The sequence below is a fragment of the Aspergillus undulatus genome, assembly GCF_047715775.1.
Source record: "Aspergillus undulatus strain CBS 261.88 unplaced genomic scaffold BDV17scaffold_26, whole genome shotgun sequence".
Classification (NCBI taxonomy): Eukaryota; Fungi; Ascomycota; class Eurotiomycetes; order Eurotiales; family Aspergillaceae; genus Aspergillus; species Aspergillus undulatus.
In genome coordinates, this window is record NW_027396630.1 from 322,078 (window position 1) to 344,419 (window position 22,342).

General features: G+C 50.9%; 9 protein-coding genes across 9 annotated transcripts; 5 read left to right on the forward strand and 4 right to left on the reverse strand.

Annotated features, from left to right (window-relative positions):
- The first annotated feature begins 12 nt into the window (after nt 1–12).
- On the forward strand, nt 13–2,379 carry BDV17DRAFT_264428 (homeobox domain-containing protein). Its single transcript, XM_073758013.1, has 3 exons — nt 13–359; nt 445–556; nt 615–2,379. The coding sequence occupies exons 1-3, from the start codon at nt 178–180 to the stop codon at nt 2,031–2,033; spliced, it is 1,713 nt and encodes a 570-aa protein (XP_073615318.1). The 5' UTR covers nt 13–177; the 3' UTR covers nt 2,034–2,379.
- Nucleotides 2,380–4,145: 1,766 nt separating this feature from the next.
- Nucleotides 4,146–4,816, forward strand: BDV17DRAFT_264430 (uncharacterized protein). The gene is made up of 3 exons (XM_073758014.1): nt 4,146–4,281; nt 4,361–4,490; nt 4,555–4,816. The coding sequence occupies exons 1-3, from the start codon at nt 4,269–4,271 to the stop codon at nt 4,772–4,774; spliced, it is 363 nt and encodes a 120-aa protein (XP_073615319.1). The 5' UTR covers nt 4,146–4,268; the 3' UTR covers nt 4,775–4,816.
- Nucleotides 4,817–7,922: 3,106 nt separating this feature from the next.
- On the reverse strand, nt 7,923–9,470 carry BDV17DRAFT_291697 (phytanoyl-CoA dioxygenase family protein; the record flags this gene model as incomplete). Its single annotated transcript, XM_073762183.1, has 8 exons — nt 7,923–8,035; nt 8,129–8,229; nt 8,316–8,605; nt 8,680–8,781; nt 8,859–8,976; nt 9,043–9,125; nt 9,179–9,276; nt 9,338–9,470. The coding sequence occupies 8 exons, from the start codon at nt 9,468–9,470 to the stop codon at nt 7,923–7,925; spliced, it is 1,038 nt and encodes a 345-aa protein (XP_073615320.1).
- A 579-nt stretch (nt 9,471–10,049) lies between these two features.
- On the forward strand, nt 10,050–12,599 carry BDV17DRAFT_298591 (amino acid permease/ SLC12A domain-containing protein; the record flags this gene model as incomplete). Its single annotated transcript, XM_073763718.1, has 16 exons — nt 10,050–10,151; nt 10,213–10,346; nt 10,396–10,499; nt 10,549–10,652; nt 10,701–10,797; nt 10,846–10,908; nt 10,956–11,043; nt 11,097–11,227; nt 11,279–11,385; nt 11,437–11,462; nt 11,526–11,567; nt 11,619–11,792; nt 11,849–11,992; nt 12,082–12,231; nt 12,287–12,356; nt 12,414–12,599. 16 exons carry the CDS (start codon nt 10,050–10,052, stop codon nt 12,597–12,599), a joined length of 1,722 nt encoding a protein of 573 aa, XP_073615321.1.
- Nucleotides 12,600–12,857: 258 nt separating this feature from the next.
- Nucleotides 12,858–13,630, forward strand: BDV17DRAFT_264434 (uncharacterized protein). Its single transcript, XM_073758015.1, has 3 exons — nt 12,858–13,169; nt 13,225–13,536; nt 13,592–13,630. Exons 1-2 carry the CDS (start codon nt 12,976–12,978, stop codon nt 13,268–13,270), a joined length of 240 nt encoding a protein of 79 aa, XP_073615322.1. The 5' UTR covers nt 12,858–12,975; the 3' UTR covers nt 13,271–13,536; nt 13,592–13,630.
- On the forward strand, nt 13,411–15,289 carry BDV17DRAFT_291700 (flavin monoamine oxidase family protein; the record flags this gene model as incomplete). The annotated part of the gene is made up of 4 exons (XM_073762184.1): nt 13,411–13,536; nt 13,592–13,629; nt 13,705–14,093; nt 14,145–15,289. The coding sequence occupies 4 exons, from the start codon at nt 13,411–13,413 to the stop codon at nt 15,287–15,289; spliced, it is 1,698 nt and encodes a 565-aa protein (XP_073615323.1).
- Nucleotides 15,290–15,976: 687 nt separating this feature from the next.
- Nucleotides 15,977–17,557, reverse strand: BDV17DRAFT_97838 (uncharacterized protein). The gene has a single exon (XM_073765435.1). It carries the CDS (start codon nt 17,208–17,210, stop codon nt 16,176–16,178), a length of 1,035 nt encoding a protein of 344 aa, XP_073615324.1. The 5' UTR covers nt 17,211–17,557; the 3' UTR covers nt 15,977–16,175.
- Nucleotides 17,558–17,971: 414 nt separating this feature from the next.
- BDV17DRAFT_282039 (T6SS phospholipase effector Tle1-like catalytic domain-containing protein) lies at nt 17,972–19,952 on the reverse strand (the record flags this gene model as incomplete). Its single annotated transcript, XM_073760138.1, has 2 exons — nt 17,972–19,777; nt 19,833–19,952. 2 exons carry the CDS (start codon nt 19,950–19,952, stop codon nt 17,972–17,974), a joined length of 1,926 nt encoding a protein of 641 aa, XP_073615325.1.
- Nucleotides 19,953–20,396: 444 nt separating this feature from the next.
- Nucleotides 20,397–21,285, reverse strand: BDV17DRAFT_97836 (uncharacterized protein). The gene has a single exon (XM_073765434.1). It carries the CDS (start codon nt 21,082–21,084, stop codon nt 20,635–20,637), a length of 450 nt encoding a protein of 149 aa, XP_073615326.1. The 5' UTR covers nt 21,085–21,285; the 3' UTR covers nt 20,397–20,634.
- Nucleotides 21,286–22,342: the final 1,057 nt, after the last annotated feature.

A 22,342-nucleotide genomic window follows, 5' to 3' on the forward strand; every position in this document is an offset into this window, starting at 1 on the left:
CTTTTCTGCACGGGCAAACGTCCGACATTCCCACTTCAGCCCAGCTCGCTTTTCCCTCTTTCTCTACCACGCAATGGTGCTGGTGTCTTTTTCGTTTTACTCTCCTCTCTACCTCTAATTCCGCTTGGTCTCTAATACTCATGCTTCCACCTTGACGTCTACCTAGTCTACCTCGCCATGTCTGACCTCGAGCCCTCCGTGGCTGTCTCATCCTCTCCTCCCTCAACTCAGACATCGGATACTACTACGGCTTCTTCGAGCTATGCCTTTCTGGTACACTCCCAGAAGACATTAACCCAAAACCTCCCCCCGCGTGTGGACAACAAATTGCTCGCAAGGCAGAAGCGGCGTCGGACTAGGTATGGCTTAGCTCTCAAGCTCCATACTCCAACTGGATAGCTATTGGAGACTGGACATATAGCTGACTTGATAATGCGTCTATAGCCCAGAAGATCACGCGATTCTTGAGGCAGAATATCAACGAAATCCGAAACCGGACAAGACTGCACGGGCCAATATAGTCAGTCGCGTGTCTTTGGGCGAGAAAGAGGTTCAAGTATGTTTCCTTGAACTAGCTGAGCACGCGAGACCATTCTAATGTTGTCGTTCAATAGATCTGGTTCCAGAACCGTCGTCAGAATGACCGCCGGAAATCGAAGCCTCTCCTCCCTCACGAAGTTATACCATCCTCCCAATCCGACGAGTCGAAGCCGAACGACGAGAGTGCACATGCGGAGCCAGAGTCAAGCGGACTGGAGCATGGTAATGATGAGGGGGTCTATGTCCAGCCGCCAATTGGGCTGCCCGAGGGGGATTCTTTCGCATCAGACGCGTTGGACAATGAGCGGGACCAGCTTGGAGAAAGTTCACAAACAAGTGTGGCCACCACCGAACTGCCCGAGTCTAGCCAACAAGCCGCAGATAATCAACTTGTTGAAATCGACGCGGTAGAGAACCATGACGGCGCGTCAGCTAGCGAATCTCTCCAGAACTCGGCGAAAAGAAAGCGATCTGGCTCTGACACACTCAGAGGGATGGTCACAGCAGGGTCAGCCACTCCCGTGATGTTCGACGCCTTCAAGTCACCGCCGTCGTTAAGGTTATCAATGTCGTTTGATGGAGAGGCCGTGGTACGGAAGGAGGGCGAAATGACCCCGTCACCTCCAAAAGGACGGAGAGATTCCCTCCGCATATCCATGTCTGCAGACGGACAAGCAGTCGTCCGCGGCGCCGGCGAACCCTCTCCATCCAAGAACCGTATATCGATGTTCTCGGCCCGCAAACCTCGTCTCGCCGGCCTTCGAAGAAGCACCAGCGCCGTTGTCCTTGGCACGCCTCCTAGCTCTTTGCAGAAAGAACAGTCCTTCGGAAGATCGCGTGATCCGAAGAACTGGGAGTCCTTCTGCGATACTGACGCGAGAAGTGCCCTTTCCACGCCTTTCAGCTCACAACACACACCAATCTCTGCTGCGAGATCTACCGGCCCACGGTCCCTGACTGGCAGCCTGTCCGCAAGACACACCTCCCTCCTCACATCTCCATCCGAACACCAGAACACTCCCATCACCCAGGCTATGAGAGAGAAGAGACGAAAGCTCTCCCGGACCGTCTCCTCGCTAGGTCGACTAGAATCCGGTCGCAAAGTCTTGGGCGAGAAAACGCCATCCAATCTCAAGAATTCCAAATCCTTCAAAGATGATGACCTCGAAGATGGCGACTCCGACAAGGAAAACTGGATCCCCGGTACCCGAGTGTCCCAGTCGCGTCGACGAACAGTCTCCCATTACCAACGGCCCATCCTTAAAGACTCGAATGGACGAGATGGCAGGCCCCAGCCCAAAGCCCAAACCTCTGCACGATCACGAATGTCACAACCTTTTAGCCGGAGACAAACCGGCGGGGGCACCAAGTCTATGTCGGATCTGGGTACCGATGTCTCTGCATTCATGGGCGGCGAAAACACTGCAAGCCAGGAAGAAGACCTCGACTGCATTCAAGGCCTCTTATCCCTGAGCCAAGGTGCCTGGAGATAGAGCTTTGATCGAAGCCGTCAACGCGATACCCCAATTTTCGGCTTCATAGTCTCGTACCTCCTATTTCATTTGTCAATATTTCCTTTGTTTCTCCCTTTCCTTTTCATGTTAAAGCTGCAAGCCAGCGAGCAAGCAAGCGGTGACGGCTGTATGATTGATTGTTGAGAGACCCCTCCTTTGTCACGATTGTGCTATTCCCCGTACATTTCACTGTTGAGTGTTCCCAAGTTGGATAACACCGGCTTTCGGACCCCGGTCATGGATAATGAAACCCGTTTGAATACACCAAAAGTACTTGAGTAAATATCCTAGGATGAGATGGTTCTTAATATGAGAAAGTGGTGTGAATTTGATGTCTCTTAACCCCGTGATACATCGCTGCTTAGTAAGATTCTACCTGACCTTGGTACCTAGGTAGAGTTGAACCCCCATCGTCATTTCTCTACTGCACTGCAACAAAATCATACCCAAAGGATCGTGTCCCGAACAAGCAAAACAGGATAAGACATAGCAACACCCCATTCCATTCATACTATATATTCCCTCGCAGGTTGTCTACTCACACGGCGAAGTATAGCCTGGCATGACCATGGTCGAGGCTTACTCCCATCTCTCTAGTCTTTTAATTATCTTAATAGACTGCATCATCCAACTTTAGCCCATCCTTATCCCAATAAATGGATGAAGGGAAAGGAAAATCGAACATACTTGCATCATCTACACACCAAAGTCTCATATACCCCATCTGACAAGCCCGGCGAGCGGCCGCACTCGCACACGAGTCGCTCAAGGCTCCCCCATAGACCAGGACATCAACGCCAGTGGCCCTGATCACATAGCTCTGGCCGTTGGCATTCTCGCCCAGCTCGTTGTTGGTCGTGTCGCAGAAGTTGCCGCTGCTCCCACTGCTCTCGCTGCCCTGGTCGCTGGGGCTGTCGGAGTTCTAACCATTGGCAGGTCGAGCCACCAATTTGCGTGCACGTTGGTCAGCGGCCTTGGGCGAGGGCGAGGCCGGCCAGGAAGGTGGGTAGGAGGAGGATTGTGAGATGCATTGTGCTGGATTAGATTGGTTGGGTTAGTTGGCGGAGTTAGGGCTAAATTGCGGGATAGATTTGGGAGGAAAGTATGATGATGAGGAGGAGGGAAAAGGAGGGGGGATGATGAGGCCTTGCATAGTCCTTTGCCCGGCCCCAATTCCTTTAACTGATAGTATCGAAGTCGGTTCATCGAGCCCGCGGAATACGGCGGGTCAGGGGCTTTTGGAAAAGCAACGACATGGATACCTAGTCCCAGCCTTGATATCATTACTATATAGTAGCTCCATTCCATTCAAAGCTTCAAAGGCCTCTTAGAGACTCTGGGCTCAATCTGGTTGCCAGTAGATATAATATGCACCACTTAGGGCCACATTGAAGTCGAGCCGCATACGTCATTCATCCCTGTCGTGGACGTCTCGAGACATATAAATTCGAGTAGACGCTAGTGAGCAATGACGAGAGTAAGTATATAATACATCTACTGCGACGTTACACTCCAAACGTTTTGCAGAGATCCATTTCCTTTAACTTTTTGCAGACAAGACAGAGGAATGGTGTCATTACCGCGTAAGGCCGCAGGTACTGCTTTGACGATACCTGAATAGGGAGGCTGCACACAACAAGCCTTCCGCTTTCTGTCTCTCCTAATACCTATGAATACCCGGCCGTGAACAAGGCTTGCTGGCCTTGTAGAGGTCTGACTGCCTTGCTAGCTCTGGGAGAGCATACTGTATACTTTGCAGTTGCTTGTAGACTAGATACCAGAAATACTAGGTAGAAACACTACATTGCAGTAACAATGGTTTCCTTGAGAGAGGAGTTGTGGGTAGGTGATAGTCTGCCCAGTTATCTCCAGCCCTAACTGCCAGAATGCAAGGAATTAATTCAATCCAACAGTCCGATTATAAGTAGCTCAACTAACTACCTACTCCCTGCCCCTGTGCTCATTACCCTGGAAGAAGATCACTTTCATACCCGGACATACTTGGAAACAATCTAAAACACGCCAGGACTGGGAGTCGTTCCATTCCATTCCAGGCACAGGATGGACGACAAACCTAGCTAAAGATCATCATCGCGTAACTTGAATCCACAACGACCTTCCCATTCCCACCGCCAAATTGTCATACAAGCCGTCAGATAATGGCCGTAGCACCAGGCACAGTTCTTTGCAGTACAGCAATACTCGCCCTGCCTAATGCTTCCGGGTTCTAGGAAAGGTAATCATATGTATGTTAGCTGATCGCGACGCGACGGATTGAATGATTGAATGAATGATGAGATACGTACGCTCCGCATGGGGGTCCCGAACGGTACCATTCACATTCGGCTCCGGCTCCTTGATTGCGGCGTGGGAGGGGGGAGGCTTGGGTTTGCCTTTGCCGGGGTCTAGGTGCAGACAGCATGTCCAGCATTGGCCCTACAGTAGAATTGATCAGTGACCGGCCGAGATAGGATGCAGGGCACCGGGAGGGCAGACGTACCATATCTTTTGGGTCCTGTTGTCAAACTTCAGTCAGTATATATGCTTGGGTAGAGGGTGTATTAAGGTGGAAGCATATTATGCCATCAGGACAGGTGGGCTTGTCGTCGAAGCATGAGCGAAGACATCCGCCGTCCTTGGGGGGCTTGTCATCTCTGCCACCGGTAAGGATGGAGATCTTTGGCGAGGCCAGGGCAAATGGGACAAGAGTTGCCAGATAGAGAGGCCAGGTGGAACGCATTTTACCACGTAGCGGAGGTAAATACGGTAGGATGGAGGTCTCTGGATTGCAGGGATCAAGAGGATATTTAGGTAGTTTTATATGACCTAGTAAGGCCCTTCAGGATGGTGGTCCCACCTGGGAAATGACATGAGGGCGGCCAATCCAGGTCTACGATGCTATATCCCCGTAATCGATGATGCTTTAATGATTTTGCTGGGAGTCTCTTCAATCAATATGGGTGGTTTGACGTCTAGCCCATGGTTCATGTAGGTTTGTTACCCACTTTCGCAGGCCTGGAAGTGCAGGGTATATCAGAAAACAGCAGAAAGATCTGGGCTAAAACTTAAGCAGTCTCTACCCTGTATTAGGTGCTGCGTCGTTGATACCCGCCGCACTGAGACCCGCTGGGGTGAATGAAGCTGCCTGGGGTGGACCAACATAGAGTTACAACCTACTATCATTTCAAAGTGCACTGAGGATACTCCTGGGAAAGGATTCGCTTAGGCTTGGGGTCTGGACTGACTGGCTGACTGTTAGTCGCCATTACATTGGGGACCTGCACTACTGGGGCCGCCAGAGTCAATTGTAAGAACATGCGGCTTGTCCCTGGGACATGCACCGCCGCATTTAGTCCATGTGCAGATGTCCAGATCCCGCAACATGTTCCCAGCCTCAGCTCCTCTTAATAAATCTCTCAGGGCTTTATCTGTATAGTCTTTTCTATACTTCTTGTCCTATCTTTCTTAATTGTTATGGTTATGGTTGCAATGCCCTGTTAAATAAGGAATACTTCTCTAATAAAGTTATCTGATGCTCCTGAATCTAGTAGTATCTTTGCTGGATATCCTTTAGTTTTTCCTATGATCATAATTTATATTGGTCTATTAATTACGGTTAGTTAGGCTTTTTCTTGGTATTATTTATACTATCCCTACTATTCCGGGAAATATTCAATAAGCTCTTTCTTTATAGTACTAAGGAATTCTTACCAGTAGATTCGTATTTTGGCACTTTATTATTATTATTTTTTTGGTTTAAGGAAGATATAATAAGGGTGGTGGTAATTATTATAAGTGAATTTATCCCCCTTCTTCTTTATAGGGCACTCATAAATCAGCTTTAATAGTTGTAAGATGCTGGCACATCAAGGTTCACTAATAACAATGAAGTGAGTTGACAAGTGGATCGACCAAGACGAAGTTTAATAACCTGGTCCAAATGCAGAATGGATTGCTTGAGATCGCTAGATACATAGAGCTTGACAGGTTCTATATAACCCTTCATAAGGTCATGTCATACCAGAGGAAATAGCTGCCAGGGAGGATACTTCCTACAGGTGGATGGACTTGTTTTCCGGTATTGTCCTGATGGTTGGCAGGCCGGCACCGAGCAGGATCCAGTCTGGTGACTGATGTACGATCGACGAAGAATTCCGTGCCAAGATAGGTGACTTTAGTACTGAGGTCTTTCAGGCGGCTGGCTCGGTGGCCCGTTGGCCCGTGATACTAGGCTAAAGAAGGAGCAAGCCAAGATTACAAAGCGGATTGCAGCTCTTGAGCTCTCTGATTCTAATAGTAATAGTAATTCTGAAAGCTTTTAGGGGTATATCCCCTGGGGTGTGTGATCCCTAAACTTGCCCAGGAAATATATTCATGCTGGATAGGAAGGGCATCCAAGGTCCTAGAGGATAGTGATCTGCTAGCTGTACAGATTTCCTCAGTGAGATGCAAGCTGGTGCTTGATATCAAGGCCTGGCTAATCGGGCATGTTGATGCCTCGAAGTCCATGGTAGCCTAGGTGGAATTTGTGTCCCCTAGAGGGCATTTATTGCCTGTCTTCTTGCTGGTCTTCATGACCTTGCTGGCCTGCGTGGCCTACCCTCGTACTTGGACCATATAGCCGACATTCTATACTAGACGGTATCTGGAGCAAAGGGGAGTATCTGATAAATACAGCATTCAATTAGCAGCGTGTTACTATACTATTGAATGAAGGGGAGTGTTACAAATATAGCTAAGCGCTTGGAGTTTGAGTGGTCAATATTCCACTAGTATAGGGTTATATAAGTTGTACACGTGTATCTATCATCTTTCTGTTCTCTAACTAAGTCCACGAGCTCGCTCACTCACTCACTCAATATTCACTTAGTTCTCTCTATTCTGTGCCAACTTCCTCTGACCAACCGTAGATTCCACTACAGTAACCCTCAAAAGAGTGACAGGAAAAAATCAGCTTAGTATGATAGCTAACTATAATTATCTACTTATCCTACTAAACGCCTTCGGCAACGCCGGAAGACCATACGATATGCGCGCATCCTGCCCGAGGTCCGTCACCTTCGCAGACATGCGCGGAATACACAGAGAGAATCCTCCTTGTGATTGTCCCAGCACGCTACCGAGCCGACTCCTGGTTGATCATTGCAGAAGGCTACGGTATACTTGTTGCGACGGGACAATGGGGGTTTTGGGAATGGGCGACGAAATTAATCCCAATAATGAATGAGGGACAGACATTCTCCACAGTAATACTATTCACTACACCTTGTCTTATCGAGGGTTAACTCTGGTTGGACATGGATTTGGAGCACATAGATTCGGTCCTTGGCATATATATACCCATAACTATTGATACGTGCCGGACTCGGCAATTTGTTATGACTCGGTGAATACATCCTATCCGAGCACCATCTCCGTTCTATGTTAAAGCCTCGAAATGCAAAGATAAAAACGCACTTCAGATAACCTTATACCCGAGATAGGCATGCTCTGTAGAACTGGAGTGCCGATTCATAGATTGTCGGGTAAAACCCTCGTCTACCTCCCAGTGGCTGGGCTCCGATGGGTCAATTGCTTGTTGGACATTATTGTATTTCTTTTCTTCTTCGAGACTTCAGTAGTAGAAGGTGTCCTGGTGTCCCATCCAGATTACATGCCAAACGAAGTACATAAGTCCCGAGAGGTCCCGGGCACATCATATCCGAGCCTTGGAGTTGGCTTCGGGGGCTAGGCTACCCCAACTTACTTTACTCTACATTCAAGGTATTTTTGATGAACGATTCCATTCAACTCGATCCAAATCAATTCATGACGTGTCATTCTCACGAAAATAGCTAGATTAGGGGCTGGTAAGGTAAGATTCCAAATTCAAACAGCCAAATTCGCAGCCCCAAACATCCCCGTTCCAAGGTCATCCCGGTGCAAGAATTCATGCGGGCTCTGATGGTCTTCTACGTAGCCGACGCCTCCGACGGCTTTGTCTGTGTGTTTGGGGCCATCTATTAGTCTCCGATACCTTGACTCAATGCAGTCTGTGGGGTTGATGGGTAGATAGGTAGGTTTGGACAACTTACAGTACCCCGCCAACTTAAGAATATCCTCCGGCAGCCGTCGGGCAATCTCGATTGGGGTCGAGAGGACCTCGTCTTGGTCTTGGCGGAAGTAGTCTCGTTGTCTATAAAGGGAGTGAAGTGGGATTAGACAATCATCTAGACAGTCTTCTCTAGGGTAGGTAAGGGATGGTTGGGTTGGGTATCTTACGCAAAACAAGCAAAGAGCGTGCGCAGCGCTAGAGGGTCGGACTTGTCGCATTTGTTTTCGCCTGCGCCGTGGTATGTTGCTGCATCGTTATAGAATGAGTCACCGGGGAATACGAAACAAGAAAACATAATACAAGAGTGGAAATGGAATTCGTAAACAGGTGTCGAAAGAAACTCACAACCAAGCGTAAAAAGCGCAGATCCGGGCTCCATCTCCGCATACGTGCATTCTTCAATCTTGGGCATGCGGTCCGCGCCCCAGAGGTGGCTGCCGGGGATTACAGCGGTGGCCTAAAAATAAATTAGCATGTCAGCTGGATCGAAATGACAATTGAGGCTGATAATGGTGTGGTGACTGGGCTTACCCCGTTCTCGTACGTGCACTCAGATCCTGCGATTAAGCAGCCGACCATCGGGGTAAAGAGGGGGTTGCTGGGGTCTGGGCGGGTTTGGTAGGCGATTTGGTCCTGTTATGGCGCAGTATTAGCCTTATTCTTCAAATAGTGCGAAGTTGAGCTTATGTAGAGGCAAAGCGGAGGCTTACTCTGTGCAATGGCTGCGGCTTAGCCCCAGGAACCAGACGAAGAGCTGCCGTTGAAGCAAGCATGTATCCGCTTTTCTGGGGGACGAGCCGCTCGCCGGTGTAGGATGCAAATTCGTCACTGTACGGAGATTAGTATTATCAAGGTTGTTTCAAACCGTTGATAAGAGCAGGCGAGAGCCCTTACTTCAAGAACTGTCCCATAATCCCTTGCCATACGGGAAGGCGCATGAGCTTGACGATCTGATCGGGGATCTTGGAGAGTAGGGCCTGGGTGTATTAGAATTAGAGGATGCATGACAGCGGGACAAGATAGAACTTACGTAGACGCGCTGAGAGCCTTCTGGGAAGAAGTCGGGGCCGAGTTCCTCGTGGGTAGCATTGGAGGTGTATGTCTTGCGCTCTTTGAAAAAGGGCTCAACTGGTGGTTTATTTGGTTAATCTCGTTCTGTCTTCAAGAGACTTTAACTTAAGAGACTCACTGGAGTCCATGCATTCCTTCAAGAGCTCCGGAGATAGAAAGTTAGCAACAATAACCCCGCCATCCCGCTCGATTATCTCATAGATCTTGTCGAGGGGCTCTGAGGCATCAATGGTGACGAGTGATGGGGCCATTGCGAAGGTAATTTGAGGTGAGAGAGGCTGTTTGTTGTTGTTGGAGAATGGCCCTTGTGAGTAGGTTGGGACTTGGAAACGCGTCTGATTATAAGCAAGAACAAAACAGGCCCCCTCACGAGTCACTTACTTCCTTCATATCTTGGCTGCAGCCGGCCCGGTCTTCAACTGCCATCCTGTTATCTCCCATGTGGCCTACTCTAGCGCATCCTGCGTTTACAAAGGAAGGTCGAGCCTGCACCCCCTCTCGGCCATCTCCCTATCAGCTTCCACGATCGGCCTCGAAGCTCTCAGCCACTCCAGATTACCCCAACATGGGATTCAAAAATGACTCCAATATTCACAGTTCATTATCAATTCTGCCGGCAAATTCCCGGCCCGGCTTGATCTAGTCGAGATACAAGGTTTATCTTGCAATGGAGGGTGTTGGAGTATCCCAGAGATAAGTGTTAATATTTTCGTCTCAAGTCTTACTTGCTGATACCGACCCTCCAGTTACGGACTCGATATATAGTCCCCAATTTCCCATTGCTTTTTCAATATACTTTCATTCGTTCAGTTTACCCCCAATCAGCCGCAATGGAGCCTTCCGCGATTTCCAGCAGTGGCACGCAGCCGCCATCCAAGAAAGAGAACTCAATGTCGAGAGTTGACTCCGTGGATATTGGTCAGGTAGTTATGGTTTGTTCCCGACGTCTTGCTCTCTGTTCGGATATGGCTGACCCAGACACTACAATTGCAGGAGCCTGAAAGCACCGAAGACACATCCAAATCCGACGAAACGGAGCTGACCCGGGCCATCGCCGAAGCTGTGAACCATCGCCGATTGAACCCCAGGCAGATCCAACTGACTGCACTCGCTGGGTCGATTGGAGCGTTAGTCTTGGGTTATACTTTACACATGCCGGATACTGACCATCTGCAGCGCCCTCTTCGTGGGTATCGGCTCTGGGGTAATGTCCGGGCCTCTTTGCCTGTTTCTCGGATTTATATTCTGGGCGTCCGTTGTCTACTGCGTCGCTCAATGCCGTGCGTATCTCAACCTCTCCACTGGCATGGTTGAACTTATTTCCTACAGAAATCGAGATCGTCACCCTCCTTCCACTCGACGGTGCCTTTATCCGTCTAGCAGGCCGAATGGTTGATCCTGCCCTGGGGGTGGCAGTTGGCTGGAATCATTTTGTAAGAGCTATTCCTTCGTTGAGGGGCTTCTGTTGATGGGTCTCTCAGTTCGCGCAAACATCCTATGTCATTTTTGAGGCCACAGTCATCAACACGCTTGTTGAGTATTGGGGTTATGACCAGTCGCCTGCGATTCTGATTTCAAGTAGGTACACTCATTGTCTTGGAGACCTTTTTACTAAAATATTTCCAGTTTCGCTAGTCCTATACCTGGCGATCAATGTATATCGAGCAGACCTTTTTGGGGAGGCCGAGTGTAAGCTATGCAGCCCGATCTGACCTCGGTTTCTGCTAAAATCTCAGTCTGGCTCGCCTTGGGCAAAGTACTACTAGCTGCGGGTCTAATCATATATACTATCGTGGTTATGCTTGGAGGAAACCCACTGAATGAGCAAGTGCTCCTTCCCCCAACATGTAACAGTGTCGTGTCTAACACTTACGCAGCCGTTTCGGATTCCGTTACTGGAAAGAACCCGGAACATGGGCCGGCGCTGACCCTTCCAACCGGTTGATGTCGTTTGTAAACGCCGTCAATGTAGCTGCCTTCTGTATGGGAGGACCGGAGTACATATCGAGTGAGTAATTTGGGTCTCTGAACTGCATGACTCCCTCTTAATGATAAAAAGTGATCGCCGGAGAATCAGAAGACCCTCGTCGGACTGTGCCGCGGGCTTTCAGCACTATCATGACTCGCCTTATTGTCTTCTTCATTGGTGGCTGTCTTTGCGTGGGCGTAAGTCATGTCCACGTCCTGGGCTTCGGCTACTTATCTGACTTTGTTTAGATTCTCGTCCCGTACGACGATGAAACGTGAGTCTGAATAGTGACTGGTATGTTCAGGCAGTCAGCTCACTAAATAATAAATTGATATAGACTTACGAACGGCTCCCGCTCGTACGCCGGTGGATCTCCATAGTAAGTACGCTATATTCAAATGTCTTCAGGAAGAGGTCTAAAGTCACCAAGCGTAATCTCAATGCAACGGCTCCAAATCCCAGTCCTACCGTCCATCGTCAACGCTGCCCTGATTACCTGCATTGTCTCCGCCGGAAACGCATATACGTTCAACGCTTCGCGAAGTCTGCACGCTCTTGCGCTGGACGGACGGGCACCGAAGTTCCTTCGGCGGTTGAACAAGAGGTAGACAAATTCAAGAAGTATTTCTACACGTTGTTGGGTGCTAATGATGCGTACAGAGGCGTGCCGTATATGGCTGTTATTGTTGTCATGCTGCTTTCGTGCTTAGCATACCTTGCTCTAGGCTCTAGCAGTGCCAAAGTCCTGAACTGGATCCTCAAGTTAGTCCCTTCAAGTCAGCTTGCTAGTTGCTTCGCTAACCGGTTTTTTGTGTATAGCTTTTGCACCGCTGCTACCATGTTGTACGTTGCTCTCCCTTTCATACCCAGGTAATTCCTAACAGCCTCTGCAGTAACTGGACCGTCATCTCTTTTACGTGGATACGATTCAACTCCGCGGTTAAAGCCCAAGGAATCGACAGAAAGAGCTTCTTGCCCACTTCCTCAAAGATCCAGCCGTACGCAGGATACTGGGCCTTCTTTTGGGCTTTCGTATTTCTCTGGTTTGCCTCAATCGCATTCTCGAAAAGATATATGTACTAATGAAGCCATACTCAGGGTTCAAGGCTACGCCGTCTTCGTCAACGGCAACTGGGAAATCTCAACCTTTATCTTCAACTACGGGATTGTGAGTGAAATCCTACTAATAAAAAGCAATGTCTCCAAAACTGACATAGTTGAATAGATTGCGCTCGCCAGCGCTATCGGCATCGGCTGGAAGATATTCAAGCGGACGCCATTCCATAAGAGTAAAGACGTGGACTTGATTTCGGGACTGGACTTCTTCGATGCATTGACGGGGCACTATCGACTTGAACGCGAAGCAAAGCCAGTGACGGTAAAGGATAGGATCATCGCGAAGATTTTCTAAGCCTTCTCTGTTGTATTAATCTAGAGCCTGTACTGAGATATGGTTCGTGTTGGTTCATTGTGAGGTCTCTCGGAGTTTAGCTGTTGATGGGAAATATATAGATGGACCGACCAATGAGTGGCCAATCAGACCTCGGCTTCCTCGCCTGAACTTGCCAAAGTGATATTATTCCTACTCAGCTTAAGCGCCCTCAGACCACTATTCTTATCGGACCACCTTTTAGAATATCCCCTGTCAGCTGTTGCTAAGCGCCAGCGCAATGAGCACAAGTCACGTCCGCACGTGCTGCTGAGGCGGGGTCTGCGGACGGGGTGAGCTCCATCAGACCCAGAGAGGCGACCTCCATCCGGGACTTCTTTCTCAACCTTAACGTCAGATGCTCCGTTCCTTTGCGCAGAAAGTATTGTTTGTCTGTTTGGTAAGACCACCCCCCCCCGATTATGCATCGCGTTGCTTTTTTTTTCTGGGTTTGCTTTTTCTCCCCGGAATGGCTGTTCAGTCATCTGACGCCCAGAGACCGAGTGTTCTTTTCGCGAAGCAGAGTCTCAAAGCTGCTTCATGCCTTTTAGCGTCAGACTTTGTCTTTGTAATATGATCTGAATGATACATGCTTACAACATGGCAGATTCAATAATAGAGCTTCAGCCTCGGTCCTCGACTGGGACCTCTAGAGCAAATCGCTAATAGACTGCTGTGCTGACTAGACAAAGACAATACAACCGCATCGACGTGCTATACGACTACAAGGAAGCTCTATTTGTCGCATTCATACCTCACCAAAGAGGACTTTCTCCCATCCTGCTCCGTTGCAATGAGCGAACGCCCCAATGTCGCCATCGTCGGGGCTGGCTTTGCAGGCTTACGGTGCGCCGATATCCTCATCCAGAATGGCGCCCAGGTGACTGTCTTCGAGGCGCGCGATAGAGTCGGGGGACGGGTATGCGAGCCTAATTCTGTTTGTTGAGATCGAGAAAGAATGCTAACTCTGACAGGTCCACCAAAGCAAGGTCGGCGACCATCTGATAGACATGTATGTCATGCCCGCTTGCTCTCAAAGCATCAGTCCTAGTCTTATGGTCGAGATTGATTGATTGATCGATCGTAGGGGACCAAACTGGATCCACGGGGCCGGCGCGAACCCAATCCTCGATATAGCAAATGCAACGGGGACGACGTACGCCGAGTTCGAAGGCGGGCAGGTTGTTTTCGGATCTGACGGGAAGGTCGTGGATGAGGCGGTTGCTGCGCGGGTTTCCGATGTGCTGTGGACGACTGTCGAGGAGGCGTTCAAGTACAGTAATGCACACAAAGACGATATCCCTGCGGACAAGAGCTTGCTTGATTTTATCCAGGAACGGCTTGGAGAGACAGAATTGAATGAGCAGGAGAAGAGGATATGTCTTGAGTCTGCAAGGCTTTGGGGTGCGTATGTTGGGGATCCGATTGAGCGGCAGAGTTTGAAGTTTTTCAGCTTGGAGGAGTCTATTGATGGGAGTATGTTTCTCGGCTATTGCTTACACTGGGCAGCCTGCTAATAGCTCCTAGGCAACTACTTCGTCGCATCAACATACAAAGGCATCCTGAAGCACGTCTCCGCCACAGCCCTGGAAAAAGCAGACATTCGTCTCAACCAGCCCATCGTCAAGATCGACTCGAAACAACTCACCCAAGGTACAAGCACAGGCACCCGCGAGGTCCAAGTCACCCTCACCACACAATCCGGCAAAAGCCACGCCTTCGACGAAGTCGTCGTCACCTGCCCACTAGGCTGGCTTAAGCGCAACAAAGAATCCTTCACCCCGGCGCTTCCGCCGCGTCTGGCCACCGCAATTGATAGTATCTCCTACGGCCGACTAGAGAAGGTATATATCACGTTTCCTGAAGCATTCTGGCACACCGAAACCGTGAGCGAGAACACCGTTCTCCTTCCCATTGCTGCTACCAACGGTACGGCATCACCACCGAACTCGAATTCGAACTCTACCAACACCAACGAGGGTACCAACAGCAACACCAGCACGCTGACATTCGCGCAATTCCTCAACCCGACATACCACACAGACCATCCCCCCGATATCCCCTGGGACCAAAAGTGCTTCTCGCTCGCGGCTCTACCAGAGAAGACCGCGCACCCGACACTCCTTTTCTACACGTACGGTCCGGCAGCTACATATATCGTGAACAAGCTCACCGAGCTATCTCAAACCAACAAACCCCAACCCGAAACCAAGCAAACCTCCCCCAACAACTCCTACCAAGAACACCCCCCATCCACCCCAGGCTACGATCTTTTGACCACCATCTTCGCCCCCTTCTACTCCCACCTTCCCCACTACACCGCCAATTCCCCCTCATGCAAACCCACTGCAATAACATCAACCTCCTGGCAAACTGACCCCTACAGTGGTCACGGCTCATACTCCAATTTCCAGGTTGGCCTTAGCGATGGATATAAAGACATAGAAACACTGCGCTCAGGCGACGGAATGGGAATTGAGAGGGGGATTTGGTTTGCGGGGGAGCATACGGCGCCGTTTGTCGCGCTGGGGACTACGACGGGGGCGTTCTGGAGTGGCGAGCGCGCGGCGGGAGGGATTTGTGGGGTGAGGAATTTGGGGAGGGTCGGGGTGGGTAAGGAGAGGGATGATAGTTTGCCTAGTCAGGGATTGGGGCAGGAACAGGGTGTTTAGTGAGGTTTGGTTGCAGTATGTTGTTGAATGGGAGAGGAAAAAGAGAGCAGAGGAGGGTCGGTTGGTGTACTATACACGGCTCGACTCGACTCCGTTGACCTAGTTTGGCGCACTCATTCGTCACTATCACTATCATTACATTCAGTGTACATTGCTTTGTACATACGGCATGCGAATAGTCACAGTTGATAGAGGTGGTTAGGCAAGATATGTTATGATATCATTATACAGTCAACTTGAAGAAACCCCCAGGATAATATGTACAACAGCCTTCCTTGTCTCACTCTTCGTCTTCCCCTTCCCCTCATTCTCATTCTCATGCTACAATAAGATACAGATGTAATGTATGTGTAGACGTATGTATGTATGTCGAAGCAACGCAAGACCAAAGCAAAGCAAAATAACCGGACCGTAGGCACCAGGCACCGGGCACCAAGAACCAGCCAAATCAAGCAACGCAATTGAACGCAACCCAAAGCCAGACCCATAACGATGAATGCGCCTGTGGGGAATCACAACGACAACGACGATGGTAAAACTTCAAAAAGGAGCAACCCGGGAGAAATAATTGATGCGAACTGCAAGTGCAAGAGCGCCGACGTAGCAAGCAAACGAACAACGGAACTGGAACTTCGTAATGAATCGAGGTCGACGAGTGCTTGCATCAGGAGAAGAGAACAACGAGCCTGCGTTATTCTCGGTGATTTCGGTGTTGATGTCGAGTTGCGGTGAATGTAAGATGGAACCGGGACGGGACAAATTTGGCAGGTCGAGAGGTCCGCCGGAACAAAGACAGGCCGTGTTATGCCGTGTTATGCCATGCTATAGTTTCCCGTTTGTAATTGAATGCTGGTGTATAATACAGGGCGTGGAAGTGACGTCGCAATCAATCCTCCCAAATAGTCTCAAGATCTAGATCCTGACGACGCTCTGCACCGCAAACACTCCAGCGTTTCCGGTACCCCCCTCCCGCACGCGCGTTCGACAAAGAAGACGGACCAGACATGTCCGAGACACCTCGCCGTCGACTCATATTGTTTGCAGCATCCGCATCATCTGCCCTGTCGGCTGCGGCTTTGAGCGCGGCGATGCGGTCTGACTCGAGGGCTGCCGCTTCGGCATCGGGAATGTCAGGGATTGTCTCGAGGGAGGATATACTCGGGCTGCGCGATCGGAGGCTCGTCGGGGTCGAGGGCATCGAGGAGGCTGAAGAGGCCGAATAACTTGGGAAGGCTTCGTTGTACCGCGAGCTGAGCATTAGGGGAGACGAGTGAGCGGAGGACGACGGGCTGCTCGGGGTCTGCGGTACGTGTAGCGGCGAGGATGGTCGTCGGCGACTGATACGCAGTGTAGCATGCGACGAGACAGGAGATGAAGGATTGAACTCTGAGTGAGACATAGACGTAGACGACCCAGATGTATCCAGCTCCGCGTGCTCAGATATCGTCTCTGAAATGTTCTTTCGATGCAGCATCCTCGGGCTCAGGCTCGGGCTCGGTTCGAACGAATCCGCAGTGGACAGTTGCAGAGGCAAGTAGCGCTTGGGTGCCTTATCCGCCGGCGAGGTCGCATTCGCATCCGCCCCGCGACCGTGGACGAAAATATATCTCCCCCGAGAGTCCAGGCCAGGCGAGGAATGGGCGCGAATCATGACGGGTACATCGGGCCCGTCTGCCAGAGATCGCGACCGGATGTGCGAACGGGTGAACGGCGGGCGTGTCGGAGTCGGGGCGGGAGGGGTGGACGGTGGATCTGGGGTGAGCGACAGTGTTATCATGACGTTTCCAGAGTGTCCTGGCTCGTTGTTGTCGCCGGCCGCGGGGGAGCCAGAGGAGGAGCTGGCGGCGGCGAGTGACTCGAGGGATTCCACGGGACCAGGCAGCGTGAGGCCGCCGGGGCGCGTGCGAGACGACGCTTCCATGGTCGCACAGCTCTTTCACTTTTCCACTTTTCGCTTTTCTCTGTCCGGAAGAGAACGTAGGTGACTGTTTAAGCGGGCCGCATCGCGGGTGAAGGAGGAGAGGAAAAGTTCTTCCTGAAACAAGTCGAGCCGACCCAAGGGCGATTGTTAGTGTCCCAACCTTCAGTAGCGGCCCAATCTGGTCAAGGCGTAATTAAATTGCCTTTTCCTCCTAAGAGCCGACTTTCCCTTCCGGTCGCTGAGCCTGCGGGACCTAGATTTGGGTGGAAGGTGGAGGAAGAACGAGCAGGACGGGGAGGGAAAGGGGGAGAGGGGAGAAGAAGTGGAAGTCGTGAAGTCAAAGACTCTTTAGTGTCGCCGCCCCAACTCGCCCTCCCTCCCGAAACAACCGTCGCTTCTGATCGGCTTTCGCCCACTTCAATCTCTGTGTTCGATTATTGCGCTTCTGTTCTTCTTTCGCTGCTGGAATCTGGAAATTTGGGGAATACACTCAATAGCGAATCAGATCCTGGTTCTGAATAAGAGCAGAAAAACAAAGGTGCAGCCTCGGCCATCCAGGCATGATGACTTACATTAACACACGCCCATGGACAAATATCCTATGCATGAAGAAGGATTGGTATTCGAAAACAGTCTGAATGAAAACGATTAATTTTTATTAGCTGATGGTATCGAAAATCCAAGAGACAGACATAGCGAACAGATGGCAAGTTCCAGAATCCAACAAAATCAATAACAGATAAGAATACAGAAGATAGAGCTCAGTTGTGCTCATCCTTGCACACATTGGCAGCACTCTTGCGCACATAGATTTCTCGAACCACATCCCCTTCATGGGCTTTGATCATCCATTCACCAATTCCAGCTTCCTCGGGAGCAAACCGGACCCCACGTCCTCCACCTCCCAGTATCAGATTCCCTGGACGGTAGTTGGGGTCCTTCTTCATGCGCCGAATTGCAGATACATGAATCTGAGCATCAGTCGGCATGTCGCGCACTTCTCCACATGGTAATGGCCATCGGATCGGCTCCCACGATCCATCCTCTCGCAGATCCATGCGGCGGAAGGGCAGGTACTCCATAATCTTCCAGGCGATGACCGACAGCGGTGGCAGGCCATTGCCGAAAGACAGGGAATCGTGGATAAGACCCTCTGTGCTGGAAGCATACAAGGCGGCCTTGAAGCGCTGACTGGAAGCGGAGTCCTGTTTCGGGCCGCCATTCGCGGCCTTGTACATTCCGGTTTCCTTATCCTTTTGCTTTCCGTTCGCTTCGTGTTCGTGTTCATGGGCAGGATCTTCGCACCAGGTCTTTTCAGTTTCCTTGGTCTGGTGGATGGGACTGTATTCGCCTTCGAATTCCTCCAGACACTCGAATTGTTTCATCTTAGCCGGGTCGAACTCGAGTCCTGCAGCCTGGGCCTCCTGGACCATCCACACCAACGGTGCATGACTCAAAGCCCAGTTCTCGCCCTCACCAAGGGCCCAGCCTCCGCCAATGTCTGCATGTCCGCCAGGGAACCAGACTTCCTGAATGTCCTGCTTCTGATCGTCATCATCTTCTACAATTCGGCCATCCATCGGTACCTGGAGTGATAGACCAGACTGCCCGCTGCGAATTGAGGTGACGTCCTCCGTAGACCCAGTTGGCATAGATACGGCAAGACCAGACCTTCTTTGGTTGGGCGAAGGGGAGGTGGCACGATATCGGTTGCCTGGGTGAAGGCTTTCGTGCGAAGTTTGCGCGCTTCGATAAATTGATCCCCTTTTCTCGCGATCTTGACCTCCGTTGATTTTATCATCGGCGTTCTCGTTATCGTTCAAGACGATCTCGGGCACATTATCAGGAGCCTTCTCCTTCGTCTCCGGTCTTTCCGACTGCCGGCTGTGACGGCGACGTAAATGCGGATAATGATGATGATGCTCGTGCTTCTTCTTGCTAGGTCGGACCTCGGAGATTAAGTCCTGTCGGAACTTGGCTCGACGCTCGTCGATACCTACAGCATGTCGGATGACTTTGGCCGAACTTCGAGCTGTGTATGGGAACTTGCTGCGCTGCATCCAGGCAGACTCGAATCTTGGGACGCTGTTGACGGTGTCGAACAAACCCATGAACCTGATCCGAGTGATTGGTCGACTGAAAGTCTCACGGAAAGCCTTCATGTAACGGAAGAGCTTTTCCTTCTCCTCTTTGTCCTCCTCGCTGTCGCCGCCCCGCTGCTGCCATTTCGCAAAGGTCTTCCACGCGAATCTGGTCAATTCCTCGTTACCAGCTTCCAACAACCCGATGAAGTCAAGCATCTCCGCTAAGAAGCGAGCGATGTAAGCTCCACGACTGAAGCCGATAAAGTAAATCTCATCGCCGGGGTTGTAGAACCTCATGAGGAACTTGTAGCCGCCCATGACGTGCGCATCGAAAGAGGAGCCGATAGCGGAGTCCTTGGCTTTTAGATACGCAGACTTGATGCGTGAGAAGCGACTAGTATGGGATAACGAGGTGCTTGTCACATATGTTCCGATTCCTGGTTGGTAGTAATGGAACTGGTGAGGCTGGCTGCGATCAAGCATCTAATGTTCGGACGCGTCAACAATTCGATCCCAAAGCGGCTTAGAAGGAACGTACTCGGAAAATTTTGAGGACATTGCTGTCCGATTCATCGCCGGCAAACTTGTTGCCTGTGCCGTCAAAGCAGAGCACGAACTGCTTGGCGGGCCGCACCGGCCCGAGTGGTACGCCTTCCATGACGGGTGGACGGTTGATGACAGCTTGGAAGCTGTCGCTTTTTGCAAGGTTGCGGCAAAGGAACGAGACGGATAAGAAGCTCTGGTAGACGTAGCCGAGATGCAAGGAGCCAAGATATGTATGTTGGTCTTGGAGGGGTTGGCTACTTGTAAGTCCTGTTATCAGGGCGTATAAGACACTCTGCTGATGGGGCCAGGCGCGGCACATGCACGAGTTCGTCGTTTGAAATGCAAATTCCACAAATTCACTCAACTCAACGACCGGTTTGTGCACGATGCTATGAATGAAGCCTTCGGCCTTTCTGGCTTGCGAATCCGAATTCCTGCAGCCCTGTCGGTCTTGACCAGCCCGGGAAGTAAGTGGGCGGATGATCGGCCTCACGGATATCCTGGGAAGGAAGAAAGATGGTTGGTCGGGGTTGCAAGGATAAGGAGGTGGAAGAAAAAGGATATTTTTTGCATCAAGTAGGGACTTTTGTTATCCAGTCTTGTCGATTGTCACTTGCCAACTGCGGCAAAAGCGCCAGCACACTAGTAGTGAGACTAATTGGCGCCTCCGATGGACTCCGTATTCCTGCGAAGAATGCTCCCTACTTCCACCGCATTCCTATTATCGGCTCGTGGTTCATGTGCATATTCTGACGGTCCCAACCGGTTTATGATGCTGTACAGTAGCCAAAAGGTTACTTCCGTCTGCAGGGGACCCGGAAAAGGACGTCATTGTCTGCACCATGCTTTGGAGAAGAGTGTCCGAAGGAGTCTATCATGACCCCCCTGCTGGGGTCCCACGCTGGGAAAGGCGATCTTCCCTGTAGTAACAAGTGGGGAAGCCTTAACTCCAGCCGCCCACGACCGAGGAGTGTCTCACGAGTCGCGAACAGGCAATTCCCAGCAACGCGGGCCATCGTATCTCGATTTGCCGTGCAATTACTCAATTTGCACCTGCCACACAGTCTCCAGACCCAGGTGGCCACGAACGATGGTCGGAGAAGTTGTGTCGCCCCGTGTCTCCATCGCAACTCAAATAACCGAGATTTCTGACCACCTTGCCAGCGATTGCCTGGACTATCGAAACATCGACGACGCACGTATGTACTTATGCACGAAGAATGGACTAGTGACGATGAAAACATGCCACAGTGCCAAGAAAATGGTCAGGTCGCTCCCGCTCGACTTCTGGAGGAACGAGGGATGCGAGACCGCCGATCCAGCACCAAGGATGTCCTGCGTTGTACCGCATATGCAAGGAGGGCCTCAGGAGGGCGAGGATGGCAACGCAGCACACTCGGTGTGTGGAAATAACATTTCCCGCTCTGTGCTTGAACTGTGTGGAAGACAAAGTTTGCTCTTCAATTGCAGTTGAACCTATGGGATGCAGCAGAATTCGGCTCTTCATCTTCGGCTGGGATCTCCTTCTAGCGCAGGAAACTAATCGACTAGTTCTTCAGCAAGCGAACCTAGCGTGATCGCACCAGGTCTAGCGCGACTTGTGACGGGCGGCGCGGTGCCGCGGTGGATTCGGAAGGAGCCGATCATTACCCATGGATCAAACTCGATGGATCCAAGACGCAGAGTCGAGGAGTCAGGAAGGCTGAAGCACTCACAGACCTCAATAATCTGGAATGCCTCATTATGTCGAGCAAGCATGATCGCGATGCCATGGCTGCCGAAAGAGATGGTACAAATGCTGACCTCTGTGTCGAACAAGCCTTCGGAACGTCTCGTGTCGAGAGCTGTGGAAGTGAAAGTCTGAAGGTCTGAGAGTCATGAGAGTTTGGAGGAGACTGAGTTCCTTGATGGAGGTTGGCGGGAGCATCCCCCACCGCCCCGGCCAATTGACGGTCCCGTGATTCCCGTGATTCCCGTGATTCGCTCAGACTCAGACTTCCTCGCGCCACCAGTTGCCCTCTTTTCTGCACACTTACGATAATCATCTCTGCACCAAGCACTCGGCCCCGAGGTAGCTCCTTTCGAGCCTGATCTCTCTTAGCCTCCGAGACTAGCGCTGATGAGCCCTCCCGCTCTCTCTGTACAGATTATTTGTTCTTCGAGCTGATCGGTGAGCCCATCGCGGATTGCAGTTTACAGACACACAGGACCACTTTTATGGAGAAAGTAAAATGACGATGATCTTGTGTCGACTCGCGTGGAAAATCTCGTGAAGGCCCACTTGGATCTCGAGTCCTGCACCACGGCGGGGTACCTTGACTTGGTGCTTTTTCACCGCAGCCGTGCGCCGCCAATCCGAGTTCTCTGGCTGAGGCTCCAGCTCTGTCGGTAACACGGGCACTTGCACTTTCCTTTACATTCTCGACCGAATTATCTGTGTCTCTCTCGTGAGACAGCAACGGCTCAGTTTCGGAAAGAGGCCAATGTTACCATGATGACGAC

Excerpts from the sequence above, each read along its gene's own strand:
- BDV17DRAFT_264428 (XM_073758013.1), top strand. The coding sequence starts at position 178 with ATGTCTGACCTCGAGCCCTCCGTGGCTGTCTCATCCTCTCCTCCCTCA. Across the intron at positions 360-444 it reads CAGAAGCGGCGTCGGACTAG|CCCAGAAGATCACGCGATTC; the intron begins GTATGGCTTAGC and ends ATGCGTCTATAG. Across the intron at positions 557-614 it reads TGGGCGAGAAAGAGGTTCAA|ATCTGGTTCCAGAACCGTCG; the intron begins GTATGTTTCCTT and ends GTCGTTCAATAG.
- BDV17DRAFT_264430 (XM_073758014.1), top strand. Across the intron at positions 4,491-4,554 it reads CAGCATGTCCAGCATTGGCC|CATATCTTTTGGGTCCTGTT; the intron begins CTACAGTAGAAT and ends GGGCAGACGTAC.
- BDV17DRAFT_264434 (XM_073758015.1), top strand. The coding sequence starts at position 12,976 with ATGCTCCGTTCCTTTGCGCAGAAAGTATTGTTTGTCTGTTTGGTAAGA. Across the intron at positions 13,170-13,224 it reads GCTGCTTCATGCCTTTTAGC|ATTCAATAATAGAGCTTCAG; the intron begins GTCAGACTTTGT and ends ACAACATGGCAG.
- BDV17DRAFT_97838 (XM_073765435.1), bottom strand. The coding sequence starts at position 17,210 with ATGGAAGCGTCGTCTCGCACGCGCCCCGGCGGCCTCACGCTGCCTGGT.
- BDV17DRAFT_97836 (XM_073765434.1), bottom strand. The coding sequence starts at position 21,084 with ATGTTTTCATCGTCACTAGTCCATTCTTCGTGCATAAGTACATACGTG.